We start from the raw sequence: 17,278 nt of genomic DNA, 5'->3' as shown, positions 1-17,278 counted from the left end.
CTCTGGGGATGAGTTTTGCTCTAAAACACCAGCAGCTTCTTTATGTGCATAAGCAATTTCTATTTGCTATTGTTTTTAATATATTTAATTCTCTCAGTAATTGCTTCTTGACTGTTACACATACTTTGGAATCCACAGTTTTGTTTGTGGAAATGCATCTAGATTTTTCTCCTGTCCCTCAATGACGAAAACTTTAAATACCGTTTATCTGATTGTAACAGTGTTTATCGTGTCTTGTGCAGTTCCATTTTAGATATCTGTTTATGGTGCCATGGGAATTTTGGACAGATTAAACAGGTAGTAGGTATTTGAAGGATTATATTTCATCTTCAACTTGTTCACCTACCTCGCTCATAGCAAGAACACACTGGTACTTGTTTTTGATCCATGATTCCACCCCACTCATCTAATGAACAGATACTTATGTTCATGGGTATGTGTTGTGCATTCAGATTAGGTCACCTCCTTAAAAGAAATGTTCTCATTCAAGCCAGAAATTTGTGCTTCAACTTTGGAAAGCAATACAAATTTTAATATTCAGAGTATTGCTGTTTATTTATTAAATTGCTGAACAAACAAATGGATGCCTTTGCCTCCCAATTCCTTAAATGTTCAATGTGGTCTGTGATGGCAGATTGCATGATAAGCTAATGATCTGTGAGGCAATGTGTCATTAAGTCAATAAATTCTGTTGATGTTGGTCATTAGCTATAATAGCAAAACTGGAGAGAGTAATGGTTTAAGCCGATGAGTTTATTTACGTTTTTTGCTGTTTGTGAGATGCTTCCATTGTAATGAGAAGATAGGCCTCTCTTTACCCAAGAGAGCATATATATATATATATATATATATATATATATATATATTTATATAATTTATGCCAAATTTCAAACTTACCTCTCATATATACTACCTATCCTCTCGCACTCAACATCAAACTCTCTCACACATACTACACATCCTCTCAAAGTAAGTGTATAAGAGTTTGACAGTGAATTTGAGACACTTGGTAATGAGTGATTGATGGTCCATGTTTTTTGATTGGCCGAAAGAGTTATTGTTTAAATTTTGTGTTTCTTATTCACATATAGCCAAATATGCTATGCTTGATAAAATTCACTATCAAACTCAATATTGGTGGGTTGTAAGAGAGGGTTTATGTTGAGTGTTAAAGAATTGATAGTGAGTTTGAGAGGTAAGTAAGAATTTTAGCACGTCACACAAACACACACAAACGTCATGTCTGAAAAGGTCCTGTTTTTCATTGTGAAAAGTAGTGATTTATAATCATTTCGTTTTGTAAAACATAAGAGGACTGATTGAAATTCCAGCATCTCTGTTAGGGATGCACCAATATTGAAATTTTGGGGCAGATACTTTTGCTCTACTTTTTAATTTTACATTTAAGTTTATTATGTGTAGTTTATACCTTATCAAATCATGTATACCTTATCAAATATTTACTGATGATTCCACGTGAAATTATAGAGAGTTGCTAATTAGTGCAACATCATTTTTTTTTTTTTTTGAGAGCAAGGAATTGTGAGGGACAGTGTGTGTTTGAGTGAATGTGTGTAATCGTTTTAGTTGTGTTTCAGCAATGCATTCTGTATATCTAATTTTTCATGTGTTTTATATTATACTATTCCATGTGGTCATGGAAAGTATTTTTCTGTCATTTAACATGCTGTGTGTGTTTGTACATTGTTTACTCTGATGTCTGAGATTCGCTGACACTTCACCTTTGTTTTTACCCTCAAACCAACAATAAAATCAAAATACTTTACAGCAAAGGAGAACTTTAGTCCCAGAGCCAGTTCTCTGCAGAAACTGTGTAAATGTCCACACAACAGACATAGTTGTGTAGTTCAGTGTCTTTTTCACAATCACACAAGGGAGCCAAGTTATCGGTTGTAATATCAGCTAAAAGTTCAATATCGGACAGTTAAGATTAACTACAAAAAATTCCACATATCAGCAAACAATACATTGTCCGAGGATATATTGTATATAACTAATCATCGTAGTTCTCCATATGATGATGAAATGACCTTAAAATAGGCAACTGCTAATGTGGCCTAAAGGCAGCAGTGTGGCCTGAAGTGCAGGTGGCTAATTGAAATAATTCTCACTAACCAGGGCAGCTTGCTCTGACACAGCCAGGGTTTCTGAGGGTCTCCAAAAGAGAGTGAAATAAGCTGCTGATTGAATCTCGAGCAGACAAGGGAATTCTGAACCAACTGCTTAGACCTGCTGTGAAGGATTGACTTTGTATGAAACACTAAAATCATACAGCATTTTTCATTCATTCATTCTTTCATTCATTCATTCATTCATTTATTTTGGCTTACAGTCAAAGGATTTCATTTCATGTTCACTCTAAGTTTAAATTTTAGTCATATATATGCTACATACAACCCTGAATCTTGTATCTGTAATCTTGCATTTCAACCACACAATATATGATTCATCAATATCCAACTCCACAATTCATATTGATCCAATGAGATACATTTTTGTGGGTGTGTGTGCATATGTGTGTGTGGATTACTACATCATTTGAACACAGCAGATGTCCTTCATATTGTGTTAAAATTCCATGCTGAAGAGATCAATACAAATGCTCCAACATTACTTGGAATTAAGTGTTTACTTTCATTGGAAATTGTCAAGGTTTTTCATGTTCCTGTCAATACTACAACACTACACTATTATTTTTCAACACTACAGTTATTTTTTTCCCTTGAATATATAATTTCAATTTTTATGTCATTTTTTTCAATAAGTCATACTACTGATGAACTGCTGCAATTATATTAGTGCAAATATTAAACACACCTGAATGTAAGACTGTGATTAGAGCAAGATTCATGGGTGACCAAGATGAAGTGCTTTCTAAAGGGAATGGTATGATTAAGGAATTAAATATGGTACTAGGCATGGTCAGGCATGCTTTTTCTGCAATGAAATAGGATGGTGATTCATAATCCAGAGTGACAGCAGGCAAGGCAACCAAGCACTTTTATACAGCTGCCTTTTCTTCTTCTTTTTTTTTTTTTTATCTTAGTCAATGCTCTCAAAGCATAAACCAGTGAAATGCATACTCACAATGTTGTACTGAAGACTAAGGGAAGCTACCCACTCACTGGATAACAACAATCAGAGCGATGTTCTGCTGATATGAACAGAATTAGCATTTTCTGCTCGTCATGTTCGTACATCTGTGTTCAGGACAACAAACAGTGAACTGTGACAGTTCAGTTATGACATGCATATTAAAGCTGTAATATCTTAAAATTGCTCAGAGCTTGCAGCAGTGTTAATGCTTACAGATATAAACTCCCATGCCAGAAGTTATTTCCTGTGCCCTAAATTATATGGCACTATCCTATTACTTTTGATGGAAGCTGTAATATTACAGATATATTCCAGAAGCTGCCAGTGTGGACTTGGCTGGAGCAGCATGTGAAATATTCCTGCTCATCCCTACTGCAGTCACTCCCAGGAAAATGTACAGCTGCATCTCTGTGCTCTTTCCTAGACAGTTTCCAATCGCAGATCTTAACCATAACCATTTCTAGCATAAAATGGAAATAGGTCTGCAATCAGAAATGCACAGTAAGCCGTATTCATGTCAGGAAATCATATTTGACAGTACCACTGTGCTGAAATGAGAATAATGCATTGCTCAGTCTGTGGGTAAAAGTCCCAGACATTGTTAAATGTCAGAGCATAGTTCTGAGAGCTGACTCCTTGCCTTATTTTTGTTTAATGACTGCTTGACAAAATGATTCATCATTGTAATTGTGAGAGGATTTTTTTCACAGCTTTGGCATTTAAATCTTCTCCTTTTAAACAAAGAACTTAGCTGCAATAAAATTGTCCACATACTGATTCTTTGTCTGGTGAACTGCTGGAATCGGCTCTTGTGTCTATCATATGTCCATCATAAACAAAACTGTTTTTCTCCAAAACCTTACAAGTGACTTTACAAGTTACAAAATGATACTAAATTTCAACTTCTAAACATAATTAAACATTAAAAATTTGAGTGAACAGGGGCCAAATAAGAGTGAAAAGTTATTAGAAAAGCTATTTACAATGTTGTGAAATATTCCAACTTAAGGTATAAAAGGAGCACGTTTGAGTAAAAAAAATGGTCTGATTGTTCAAAAAGAATATTTCTTAAAGCATGTTTAGGAAGAATTCAGCAAGAGCACACACAATATAGTGAAAACATTCAGGGTATACAGACAAATCTCAGTCCTTGCAGACTGGAAAACAATATTGTATATGTATCAGCTTTGAGCCCTCAGATGGCATAGCATGTTAAACCTTTATTCTGGTGTGATTAATTCAGCCACATGGATTCATTATTGTTACTTAACAGTCCGCTGCTTCATTAGGCACTGCACCCTGAAACTATTACTCAAGGAATAAGCCATATATTCATTTTTATATATCAAACAATGACAATTTCTTTGGGCCCAAGCTCATCTCAGGTTTTTAATTGAATGTGTGCTGTGGTCAGATGAGCCAATGCTCCAAGTTGTTTTTGGCAAACGTTCATTTTGTATCAGCACCCATTGCATGGTTCACTTGTATATGTGTAAAGTTATTTTTGATGTGTTATAGATAGATACACAGTGCTAAAAAGGAAATGTTTTTTTTTCCAGGAAGTCCATGGTTATTTCAGCAAGAAAATACCAGGTCACATTTTGCACATATGTAGCTTTGTAGACTGTGTGTGTGTGTATATATATATGTGTGTGCTTGACTGTACTACCTGCAGACCAGATCTTTTCCTTGTGGCACATTATGAGAAAGTGAATCAGACAAAAGTCATTACAGAGTGTATAGCATATGAAGACTTATATCAAGCACTAATGGCCATAAATTACATATGCAAAACTGCATAGATTAGTATCATCTGTTCCCAGATGATTTAAAAAATGTAATTAAAAGGGTAGGTGATGTAAGATAGTGGTTAACATGTCTATAGCTTTTTTTTTTTTTTTTTTTGCCTGCTTGCTTTACTTATTTCAACAAAAATCTAGTTACCCAATGAAAGCACAGAATATCTTTTCTTTGTACTTTTGTCAGTTAAATTGTTAAAAGGTTCAAGATAATTATTATTTTTTCTCACATTATTGTTTCTGTTGAATTTTATTACTTCCAATATTTTCCAGAAACAAGATGTGTGAGTTAATAAGCCAGGCTAATGTAGAGGTAATGTCTTCATTTCTTTCAGTCAATATATTCCATTTTGCCAGAACATTTTAAACAGTGGAAAAAGAAAAAAAAAATGGACAGTGGCTATATACTCTCTTCTTTAGGTCTGTTGCCTTCTTTAGCTCTGGATTTTTCCTTTGGGCTAATGATAATATTTAAGTAGTTTGTACATGTTAGCCTTTTTAGATGCTCATCTTAAAATTATATATAAGTAGCACATTTTAAAGCTCAGCATTTGTATAGACTGATAATCAGCGTTTCAGTGTTGGTATTAGAGAATAAGTGGTATTCTTCCATCTCTAGTTTGAATCTAGTGAACAGTATTGGATATTTCTTCATCCCTTCTCCCTCCAAGGGTACATTTGAATGCTCAAATTTGACTGTAGACAGTCTTAAGGTTTTCTCACAATTGCTGCTGTTCATAGTCATTTCAGGAGGCTTTGTGTTATGTTCTGATGTCCTCTGTCTTCTGAGATTAACAAGCTCCTTCCTGCCAAGAAGCTTCTACTATAGGCTGTTAATGCCCTTCACACTTAAAGCTTTACCAAGATGAATGCTGGCGCCTCCCCAGAGAGGAAGCAAAATTTGGATGGCAGCTTTACTGTCACTGATAAGTGTCGTTACAGTGCCACGTCTGGGTCTTAAATACCAGTGATCACTTTGTCCATTTAGATTACTCAGAGGATGTCTGTGAACACTTTCCTTTCATTCCTGTGCTTCCCACTCACACCACTCTCAGTAAATGCATATCTCACTTATTTAACCCCTGAGATTTCCTCGCCTTTGGTTCCCTTGCATAATCTCTTATTCGTTTCATATAAGGCTTCTTCCCTCCCCTTTCTGGTGCTAGAATTTCATTACCCAATTGCATGCTAATAAAACTGGAGAGCTTTCAAATATGATTATATTTAACTGTTAAGTGAAAGCTTGAATCTCACTTCCTTATGAAATTTCTTGTATATTTTTGAACATTTTCATCAAAAATGTTACTGCAAAATATTTTGTCAGCAATTAATAAAAAATTGCATTAACTGTTAATGCTATTAATTGACTATTTTGGAATTATGCTGGGCTTTCGTTGTTGTATTTTACTCCTTAATTTTTATGTAGGGATTTCCCCAGATTTCCTGAATATTTTAATGATATCATGCAGTGTAGAAGGTCAAATACTTAAAATACTTTAACCTGCAGAATGATTTGCTAGTGTTTTTCTAGCAAAGTGGCAAACGTTGAACTTTACTCATAAGTAGACCACACCCGGAGGCAGGATTTATACCATGTATTCTTACATCATCTTTGACTATTACTTCTGAATACAAGTTATATTTGACTAATTAATCACCGCTTACTGTTTTTGGAACTGACTTTGTACTTTTCTCTTTTAATTTCTTTCTTTTCATCTTCTGACTAAAATAACCTCCTTACTGATGTTCGCTTGTGACTTTGTTTGGGTAATTGATGTTGCTCACTCTCTCCAAAGAGAGGAAGATTCAATACTACATTAAGCTGCTGAGATGAAAGTAATATAATGTATTGCCAATAGAGTAATGCTGTCTATTGATCCTGAATAAGATTCATATGCCTAACATTAGAAAAGAGGTGTTCTTTACCCTCTTCATTGTGAACAGTATACAATAAAGGTGAGAACTGGGGACAATGCACTAGTTGCTAAAATGCATTATATCAGCCCTAAAGGAATACTATGTAAGAACTGGATTTTTGGTCACCTGGGCTCCCCCTACCTGTTGCTTAGTGTAATTAACACTTACAGTACTATTGTGACATCAATACACACCAATCTCTCTCTCTCTCTCTCTCTCTCTCTCTCTCTCTCTCTCTCTCTCTCTCTCTCTCTCTCTCTCACTCACTCACTCACACACACACACACACACACACACACACACAAAACCCCTTTGACAGATATTCACACTGGTCAACAGCTCTCAGTTCTTCTAGTGATAAACACACTCTCTCTCCCTCTCTTTGCACTGTTTGCTAAACTGTTAGAGCGTTGAGCCTGGGGAATGGGTGTGATTGAATAAAATGTTGACTACATGATAAAGCTAAATATCACTCAAAATATGTACTGGGCCTCGTTATTACAACAATAAAATGTATCAAAGAAGCACTTATTACCTGCAATGATGACTAGTGCTAAAGTTAGCAGGTGCTACCACTGGCCCACGTTCATCTGTAGCTCTCAAAAACCTGATTATAACTAAGCTTGGCAACAAAGCTTGAGTTCCACTGACACAATGTGTAACTAAACTAAACTTAGCAGCTGTACACAATGACTTACTGCCCAGTTGCTCTCAATAATCGAGTTAACATTTGTTCAACAAAATGTCTCGCTAACTAACACAGTAACAAACCAAGAAAGTGCAGCAACGTGGTTTTACTTACTACTCAAACAAGGAGAATGCATCAGTCTTGTGTCCTTATGTCTCTCTCAGCTCCCTCCACTGAGTAAATTATAAATAATAATTTCACTAGGATTCACTAGATTTCATTAGAAAAATTTCACTTTTTCTGTTAGCATTCACTGGGTATTGTGGAATGTTGTTGGAATTGAGGAGAATTTATATTGATGTACTCTAGAACATCTCATTTTACAGATATATAATTATAGTATCAGATTTTCTTGTGCATGAGTTTATGCTGCAATAAGAGCAAACAGCAGTTACATTTGGTCATGGGAATACAGTTTGAAATGGGGGTGCTTCAAAAAGGGCTTGGGAGTTGCAATGAAATGCTTTCATCAATGCCACCTAACACATGCACATACACCTGCACACAAGGGTTTAGGTAGTCCACACATTTGGAATCCATCTAAATTAAAAAATGTAACAGAAAAATGCAGCTTGCAAAAAGCCCTTCCTGTGAAATGTGAATAGACAAATACATAAATATAATTTGTTCAGTATTTAGTGTTTTCATTTCTGATTTTTGTCTATTTAGATTTCTCAGGAAAGAAACATACTTCACATACTTTCAGATTCATGGAGTTGAGCTGTGTCCCCGGGGCAAAGCTTGCTAGCTGCTGCCCTCGAGTTGTAACCAGGTTCCTTATAAAAAATCCTGGTTATGCCAGGTTATCTCTCTCTCTCTCTCTCTCTCTCTCTCTCTCTCTCTCTCTCTCTCTCTCTCTCTCTCTCTCTCTCTCTTTTTTTTTTTTTTTCTCTCTGTAACACACACATTTTTGAAATATACTACATCTTCATACTACATCTACATCATCACAAAATCACACACATTCACAAATGTATACATTATAAGCTGCACACCAAGTTCTCAATTTTTTTGTTGCTACTTGGATATACCATAAAACACTTGTACAGACGAACACAAAAGAAATCTCACGAATAAGAGAAGAATACCTGTGATATAAATAGGGTATTGTTCTATTGCAGCAGTTTCTAAAGTGATTTCTTAGTTGCCCATTATACTTACAACAGAGGTGGGTATAAAGTTACATAACTGTGACTGCAAGTGTGTTTCTGATTCTTTATGTATTCATGTCACAGCCATACATACACATCCCAGTTTTTTTTTTTTTTTTTTTTTTTTTTTTTTGCTATATGATAATCACTAGCGCGGCACGGTGGCGCAACAGGTAGTGTCGCAGTCACACAGCTCCAGGGGCCTGGAGGTTGTGGGTTCGATTCCCGCTCCGGGTGGCTGTCTGTGAGGAGTTCTCCCCGTGTCCGCGTGGGTTTCCTCCGGGTGCTCCGGTTTCCTCCCACAGTCCAAAAACGCACGTTGCAGGTTGATTGGCGATTCGAAAGTATCCGTGAGTGAATGTGTGTGTGTCTGTGTTGCCCTGTGAGGGACTGGTGTCCCCTCCAGGGTGTATTCACGCCTTGCGCCCAATGATTCCAGGTAGGCTCTGGACCCCCCGTGACCCTAAATTGGATAAGCGGTTACAGATAATGGATGGATGGATAATCACTAGTGCTTTCCTTTCTTTAATACAGCCTCGTGTTTGCTGTGCTCTTAGTGCATATGAGAGGTAGCTTTCCTAGTGTTTCCTTTTTTCCCCCATGCATTTTTTTGTTTCGTTGTTGAAGCAACCTGGCAACCTTGCTGCTCCTGGAAAGGCCTGTGCTAAGATGAAAAGAGGAAGGTGTAAATGTAATCTGATTTTGCAACAAAATACTTTCTCATATAATCCAACTGTTGCAATTAGGACTCTGTGTTTGTACCTTTTCTTTTGACATTTGCTAGTATGCTTTTTACCAGAACTGTTAATACCCTCCTCAATAGAATGTCTTGGCAAAAATTATTCTCTTTCATATCTTTCTGGGTAAAAGCACATGTCCAGGTGACTCAGAGAGTTTAGGAGTCTTACTCTTTTTTTCTCTTTTTCCTGAAATGAAGTATAATTTTCACTCAAAATACATCCATTTCATCCACAATGTTACCATAGCCCTATTGTGGTGCATTCCCATTGAGGGACAATAAGAAGGGATTTCTAATGCATTTTCTCTCCCCAACAGGATGAAGGTAACAGTGGGGGCCCTCCCTCGTTCTCTCAGAAAAATGAATCATGCTCCCTCAATTAAATCAAATGGATTTTAAAGTGGCTGGGGCATGGGCTGCAGAAGCTTAGAAATGTGGTTATCAGTTCAGAGTGCATTCTAGTGCAGTGGGGAGCTGGTACTTTCTGGAAGCTCTAGTGCAGGAATAACCCTTTACTTGTGCATAGAGCCCTGCCTCAAATTCTGCCTCCATTTGTTTAATATCGCATAATGAAGCATTCTGAATTCCAACTACAAGAGTGCTATCTGATCACTCTGACACTTTTTTCTTTCTTTTTTTTTGTCAGTGATAGCTTATCCCCAGTCACTGTAGTAATTACATAGTGAATTTAGTACTGCATTTGCTCACACACTTGATTCTACCATCTAACCTCATTCTACCATCTAACCCTGGCCAGCTAAGGCCAGCTAAGAACATAACTAGCATATTTTGTCATATGGATGTTGTTGGGATGGTCAAACATCATGAACCAGTTGATCCAGTCCCATACCAGAATTAACTAGTAATGGTGTTTTATTTTTATTTTTAAACAAGAGGATTTATTATGAGCTCATAAAAGTTAATGTAAGATGGTATTGATTGTTATTATTGGAACTGCAAACTTGGAACTTCATAGTAAACAATCCCAACCAAAGATGCATTTTTTTTTTCTCAGAATGTGTACTGACCTATGTCTCTGTAATCACAACAAAACAGCTTTATGCTTGTGTTCTATTGAACTAAAGCAATATATAATATATATATATATATATATATATATATATATATATATATATATGTCATTTTCTTGCCCAGAGATTTAGACATATTATTTCTCCTATAGGTAAATAGAAATGTTTTTTTTTTTTTTCAAATTTCATGCTGTGCTGGATGAGATTTCTGAGAAATGGAATAAATCCACTTGACCAGGAGGATAGTGAGGATAGTTATATCTAGAATATGTGCTGTGATGTTTGCATGTTGACAGATGGTGTTGCATAATAATGCAAGAGAGCTCCCTGTCTCTGCGTGAGATCTGCTTGTGAAACCTCTCATTATATCTATGTGCCAAGCAGAAACAGCTGAGTGCAGACAATTGCAGTTTTTTGTGGAGGCAATTTTGGTTTTGATTTTGCCCCAAAGCCCTGCTAGAAGATTGCCTTTAAAGCCAATGACATGTCTTCAATCAGGATAATAGTAATGTAGAAATGTTCTCTAGGAAAAGCAGAGAGATCAAGGATCAGATCTTTAGCTGGTCACTGATTTCTGTAGATCCTGTCTTCTGCTGATTTAGACTCTGTTTTTGAATTGAAGCAACATATGTTGCCTTGTTGTTTTTGCAAACTTTGACATCTTCGTTTTGCAATGCTGTGTGTTAATAACTTCAAATGAAATGAGGTCTATATCATTAAGAGTATGCTTTTAGGTGGGCAACAGTGTGGAAACCAACCACAGTAAATGGTTATTAATAAAAGCCAAATGTTCATGCTTCTTTGTGACAGTGTGTTAAACTGAAGTGGACAACAGGTTCAAGACAGTGACACAGTGAGTTCAAGCTTAATTATGGGCAAAGGAAAGACCACAATAAACACTTTGGATTTTTATATATTGCTTTTGTATTTGACATTGAAACAAAAATTAATCTATTAATGAAGAATGGAATTGCAAATGTTACATGAACAGTATCATCTACAGTTTTAGATTAGCATGAGTGGACTCTTCCCAAAACCTAAAGTTGTTTTGTCTGGTGTCAGAAACCTAAAAGATATCCTACAGAATGAACATGATATCTACATGCATCACTGAGCATGTTTAACTAGCTCAGCTCAACAGCTGTATTTGCAGAACAATCTCCAATGGGTTTGTTGTATTAAACACAATATCAGTGAAAGATAGTGCATATGGTATTTATGACAGAATCTCATTTACCACTTGATTAAAAACTAATTTGTTCATTTATTTCATACAAGTGAAGCTTGTATGAAATAAATTCATTCCAGTGAAGCTATTACCCTTGGTAACTCTGTTAACTGTCACCATTCACAGGCAGAAATGCATTGAAAAAAATATAATAAAGAAGATACAATGAGCCGAGTTTGTGAGGAACTTTGAATGTATACTGAAATGGCTTTATCAGTGACAAGTGCTTCTGCATGCTTCTGCGGAGCACTGGGAGAGAGTCACCGAGATTATCCTACACCGTTTCAATCACTGCCATAGCTCACAGGAAGAGTCAATGCAAAGAGCAACCTCAAAGGCATTTGAAAGCCCTTTCATGAATAATGTATTTCCTGCCAAGGCTCTGTTCACCGACTTCCCATTGTGTGGTGGAGCGCTTTGCAGAAGCATGGTCAGAAATCTTAAGGCAAGTCCATTCAGAGGTCTAATTAATGCTGTTTAATTCCACACTGATCTGTTTGGATTAAGACCCAGCCTGGGTGGTCATTTGTGGGGACAATAGCCCTGGGAATGTCAGAACTGTGACTAGTGGTCATTGTAAAATAATCGTTTGGCAGTGCAAAGGCAATGTAACAGTAATGGGAGGGCCTGCTTCATGCAGTGTGTGTGAATCCTAGTCTTTTGGGTAGAGAGCAGTGTTGTTACGCAGTTCACTACACCAAAATCTTATCCACACCTGCACCATGATCAAAAAAGATCCCCATCAACAAGGCAAAGGGAAAATAATTTTGCTTGAGCTTTCTAGCTCAAGAGGAAATTGGATGTTGAGCACAAAGGAAGACTGCATATTGCAAAACATTATAATGACCAAGCATAATGACCAAGTAAAACTAAATTAAATAAGATAAGCCCTGAAGTTCATCACTCCTGTACACCGATCATCATGTGAAAGACTGGATGCCTGCATTTTCATACATGTATCATTTTAGGTATGAAATAAAACACAGAAAAAGAAAGAAATATTTGCTAACATTTAGCAAGCTATGCCAGTTTGACCCTCAGAATTTTTTACCCTGCTGCCTACTGGTCACAGTGTTATGAATAAATTGAGACAATTTGTTCAGTTGTTATTTATTATTTACAATTGATATATTTACAATGAAGGACAGCTGAAAATTTTCTCTCACCTGTGGCTGTATGATGGCCCACAAACTTGTCTCTGCAGTGGCAGACTGAGTTGGACTGCTCCCTTTGCTTAAAAGCAGGTGCAGCATGCTAATTTTTAGCACTTAGCTCTTCAGGAAAAAAAAAAACATTATCTGATATTTGTCTGTTGTACCAACCAAAAAAAAATCCAATAATGTAATAAAACTTAGTTTCAGCAATTCACTTTCAACTTTCTTACACTTCCAGGCTTCTATAGTTGAATACCCTGAAAGAAATAAGATCCATTTTCATCTTAACTCAAAAAGAAATAAAAAAAATAATAATTGGAAGCAGATAAAAATCACTCTGTGAAAAATCTGGGCTGTAAGATGGATTAATAATTCTTGGAATCTACTACCAATTTCAAATTTTGGAACATTTATATTGGTCCCTTAATCATAAAATGGCGATACATGTTTAATTGAACAATATCTCCATATATTCTGAAAAGTGTGACTCTTTCCTTAAGACTCATATATCAGGAAGGCTACAGACCAACTGTACACAGTGCAGTATATCATACTCCTTTTATTCTGGAAAACAATGCGTGTATCATGCACAATTCATCATGGTTTATGTCTGTGCCAACATCCAACAGTTCTTGGCCTTGCCCAAGATTCATTACAGAGGAAATGTGATGTCATAAACTGCGTGCATAATGAATACTTGTGGAAATAAATGGGCTGCTATGCCACTGGGCCACTCGCATTCTGTTGTTTTTCACTTTATGATTAAGACTGTCACGGCTGCTTCCAAAATGAGTCAAACAAGCTGCTCAGAAGAAGCTTCCTGGGTAGTCTTAATGGATGTTTTCTGCACCCCCTACACCAACTTGCATATTAACTCCAGTATGGTTGGAGAGATTTTAGCAAATTCCTGACTCTGCAAAAAGTATAACCATAGTTCAGGGCATTCTCATATAAAGAGTGAACCTAACTAAATCCCCTTCTGATTAGAGCTGTGTTTTTGTCATTTACTGGTGGTTGTGGCACATATTTTATATGGTTTAATATTCGTGGAAACATGCTTTTCCTGTGATTCTTTGAAATCCAGTTCTGAGTGGTCCAGCGGTTTAAGCATCTAACCCTTTCATTTGGAGTTTGAACCTTTGAGGTTGCTCAGATATTCAAGGCTGGGGGCACTATGGCAAGACTTAACATTACTTTGTGTAACCAGACATATTACAGATTTTGAAGAGTCAAAATACCTTTTTTGATGTCTTAATATACTATGTTTAGTTGTAAAATGATTCACAGATATCTATTTGTTTCCAAAAATTAATGTAATAGCAGTTTGCCATATGAGCTCAAATGACTGCTGTCTGGGTGGGTAAGTTGACCCTGCTCTCCTGTCATATCTCTGCTCAAAATGTGTACCATCCTCCTGAGGGTATATTTAATTTAATATTGTACAAATTAAAAATGTATTTAATTATTTATGCTCATGTTCCTTGAAACTTTAATAGTGAAGACAGAAGTTACATATGAAGTTTAAGACTAATCTTACAGAATCATGTAAACATAGTCTGTAACATTAGACAGAGTCTCTTCAAAGTGATGCTAAGAAGAGTACCCTGCCAGCTCTGGCTTACAAGAATATCTAAGGAGCTTTGATTGTAGCTGGGTCCACTGTACCATTTTAAAAGTCAGTACAGAGTGAAAACCTTGTTGTGAACTCTCCAATAGAAAGAGAGAAACTCTCTCTCTCTCTCTCTCTCTCTCTCTCTCTCTCTCTCTCTCTCTCTCACTTCCCTCACTCCTCCTCTGTAATAGACATAGTGTGACACAGATGACCTGGATGCCTTGAGCATTTGATTAAATATTTATATAGACGTTATGAGCCTCTGACGCCATCATTCCTTCAGCAAAGAGGACCAGTGGTGTAGAAACTGAAAGAAAGATAGAAAGGAGAGGGAATGGAGAGAAAGAAAAAATAGCAAAATAAATGCAGAGAGAGGGATTATTCAGTATGAATAGAGTGAGAAATAGAAATGGGGATAGAGGATGAGATTGAAAGATGCTGAAAGAGAAAAGATGCGGAGAAATGGATGAAAGGAGCAGAAGAGAGATGGAGAGAGATGGGTGAAAATAAGAGAAAGAGAGACTGAGAATGAAAGTATTAAAGATCTGGTGTTCCCCTGTACTGTGTCATGTTAAGAGCACAGATGCAATGAATCTTAGCAGCTCTAGGGAGTTTCTTTTCTGTGTTTATTTATGTGCCTTTTTTTTCCTCTCTCTCAAAGGGTGATGAAGTATTGACGGTCATTAAGATGAAGGCCCAGTGGCCTGCCTGGCAGCCTCTGAATGTGTAAGTACCATTATTTGCCACCTTTGTGTGTGTACGTGAAAGAGAGAGATAGAGAGGACGCACAAACAGCTCTTTGCAACTCTTCACTGAAAAACATGTAAAACAAACTTCCATCAGCACTCTTCTTGAAAACTTGTTTATCTCTTGGCACGTTTGAACCCTGTGTGCTCTTGCCATTTGCAGAAGCTTTTAGTTCTAAATCTCCCTAGGCAGCTTTCGCCCGCTTTGATGAGATTGTAAGGATTCATCCATAAGGTGCAGCTCCTGTGTGTGATGTGTGTCCTTTATGCTTGTTTACATGTTTGCTTGTGTAGATTGAGTTTATAGCAAGACATAAATGTTTGTGCTAACAGAGAAAATTGTCTCTCCTCAATGACACACAGAGCACTGCCGGCATCTTTAAAAAGAGTGATGCAAAGAAGCAATCATATTAGTGATGTCTAATTAGCTTGCTCTTTTGTTTATATGAAGGGAAGTTAATTTCATCTTATGCCTACAATGCAAATGCGATCTAAATTAGCACAAACTCTGTGAACATATTTACTGGGCCTTGAGCAGGGGAAATTATTTTAACATTAAAAACATATATAAACATATATTTAAAAAATTGTTTACGTAATATCACAGGGACCTGCAGTTGTGGGCTCGAGCCCTGCTCCGGGTGACTGTGAGGAGTTTGGTGTGTTCTTCCTGTGTCTGCGTGGGTTTCCTCTGGGTGCAGGACAGTACTCAAAACTGTTTGTGAATGAATGTGTGAGTTTGTGTCGTCCTGCGAAGGACTGACCCCTCCTCCAGGGTGTGTTCCTGCCTTGTGCACAGTGATTCCGGGTATGCTCCCTAGTGCCTTCAGACGGGGCTAAAATTATACAATACTCTAGGTATAATTACACTACCACACTTTATCATGTAAAATGTAAAACTCATCAAACCTTAAAAGAACTTCAGTTAATGGCATTGCTGCATTACTGAATATGAAATGTTGATGAATGCCAAATTATGATTCTCTCTACAGATTGACTACGACCAATTTTCATCATTTAATCAGCACAATATAAAAAATAAAAAATAAAAATAAAGAAATAAAAATTAAAGAAATATTAAAACGTTTTCATTACGAAATCTTTTTAAATCCTGTCACTTTTCAACCCCCAGTCAAGCATCTTAGACAAAGAAAAGGTGGTAAACCATAATTATCTATATGTTTGGAGATCTGAACAAACAGTTTAGCTAAAAAACAAACCCACAAAAAACAAAGATGAATAAGTCTACTGTACAGAGCTTTTTATTAAATGAAACTCATGCCTGGTGGGAGTGTGGGTTAACTGTACCATTTTATAAATCAGTACCGAGTGAAGACCTTGTTGTGAACTCTCCAATAGAAAGAGAGAAAGTCTCTCTCTCTCTCTCTCTCTCTCTCTCTCTCTCTCTCTCTCTCTCTCTCTCTCTCTCCCTCTCTCTGTGTGTGTTTTGAGTGAAAAACCGAGTGATTTATTTCTATTTTTTGCTATTAAGGTTAATGGGCACCTTGTGGCCCATATATATCACAACATCAAATTTAAAGCTTCAACCTGTGCTTCTCAACTAAGCCACAGAAATGTTCTTCCTTTAGAGAAAAAATAATTACATTTAACAACGTAAGAAAAACAATGAATCTCTGGAATATATTCTCCTGCTCTCATGTCCAATCATGTATTGCTTCACTGCTTAATGGAGGTTTGGAGAGAGCTGTGGCTTCCAAAGATATGATGTCCGTATCATCAGTTTTGACTCTCTTGAGGCTCCAGAATAGGATGTGAAATGTGCTGAATTAGAAATGTCTGAAACATACTGAAGCCCATGAGTTCAAATAGATGTTTAATCTGTTCTAACTTTAAGAGGCACTAGTTCAGGCGTTCAGTTATAATAGCACTTCTACTTCTTTTATCATAATGTGGCACTTTTGGATCACTTTGAATTAATAATGATTACTGGTTGATTATTGAGGATGTGATATTAGAGTTCATATATTAATACCATAAGCTTCAGTCAGCATGATCAAAACGCATGACACGTGCTCTTCCAACATTTCTTCTCAAATCATGTACATTAACAGGTAGGTCTCTCTCTATATGCCGCA

At 36.6% G+C, this 17,278-nt stretch overlaps 1 protein-coding gene across 1 annotated transcript in view; it reads left to right on the top strand.

The window, feature by feature from the left end:
- spon1a (spondin 1a) overlaps positions 1-17,278 on the top strand; it is a 108,017-nt gene that overhangs the window by 70,566 nt on the left and 20,173 nt on the right. The window contains exon 7 of the mRNA XM_066685222.1: positions 15,098-15,162. Coding sequence (XP_066541319.1) covers positions 15,098-15,162 — 65 coding nt within the window. The remainder of the gene's footprint in view (positions 1-15,097; positions 15,163-17,278) is intronic.

Source organism: Hoplias malabaricus, chromosome 11 (assembly GCF_029633855.1).
Source record: "Hoplias malabaricus isolate fHopMal1 chromosome 11, fHopMal1.hap1, whole genome shotgun sequence".
In the NCBI taxonomy this organism is placed as follows: domain Eukaryota; kingdom Metazoa; phylum Chordata; class Actinopteri; order Characiformes; family Erythrinidae; genus Hoplias; species Hoplias malabaricus.
Note: the sequence above shows the minus strand (reverse complement) of the source record. Positions and strands in the feature narration are given on the sequence as shown.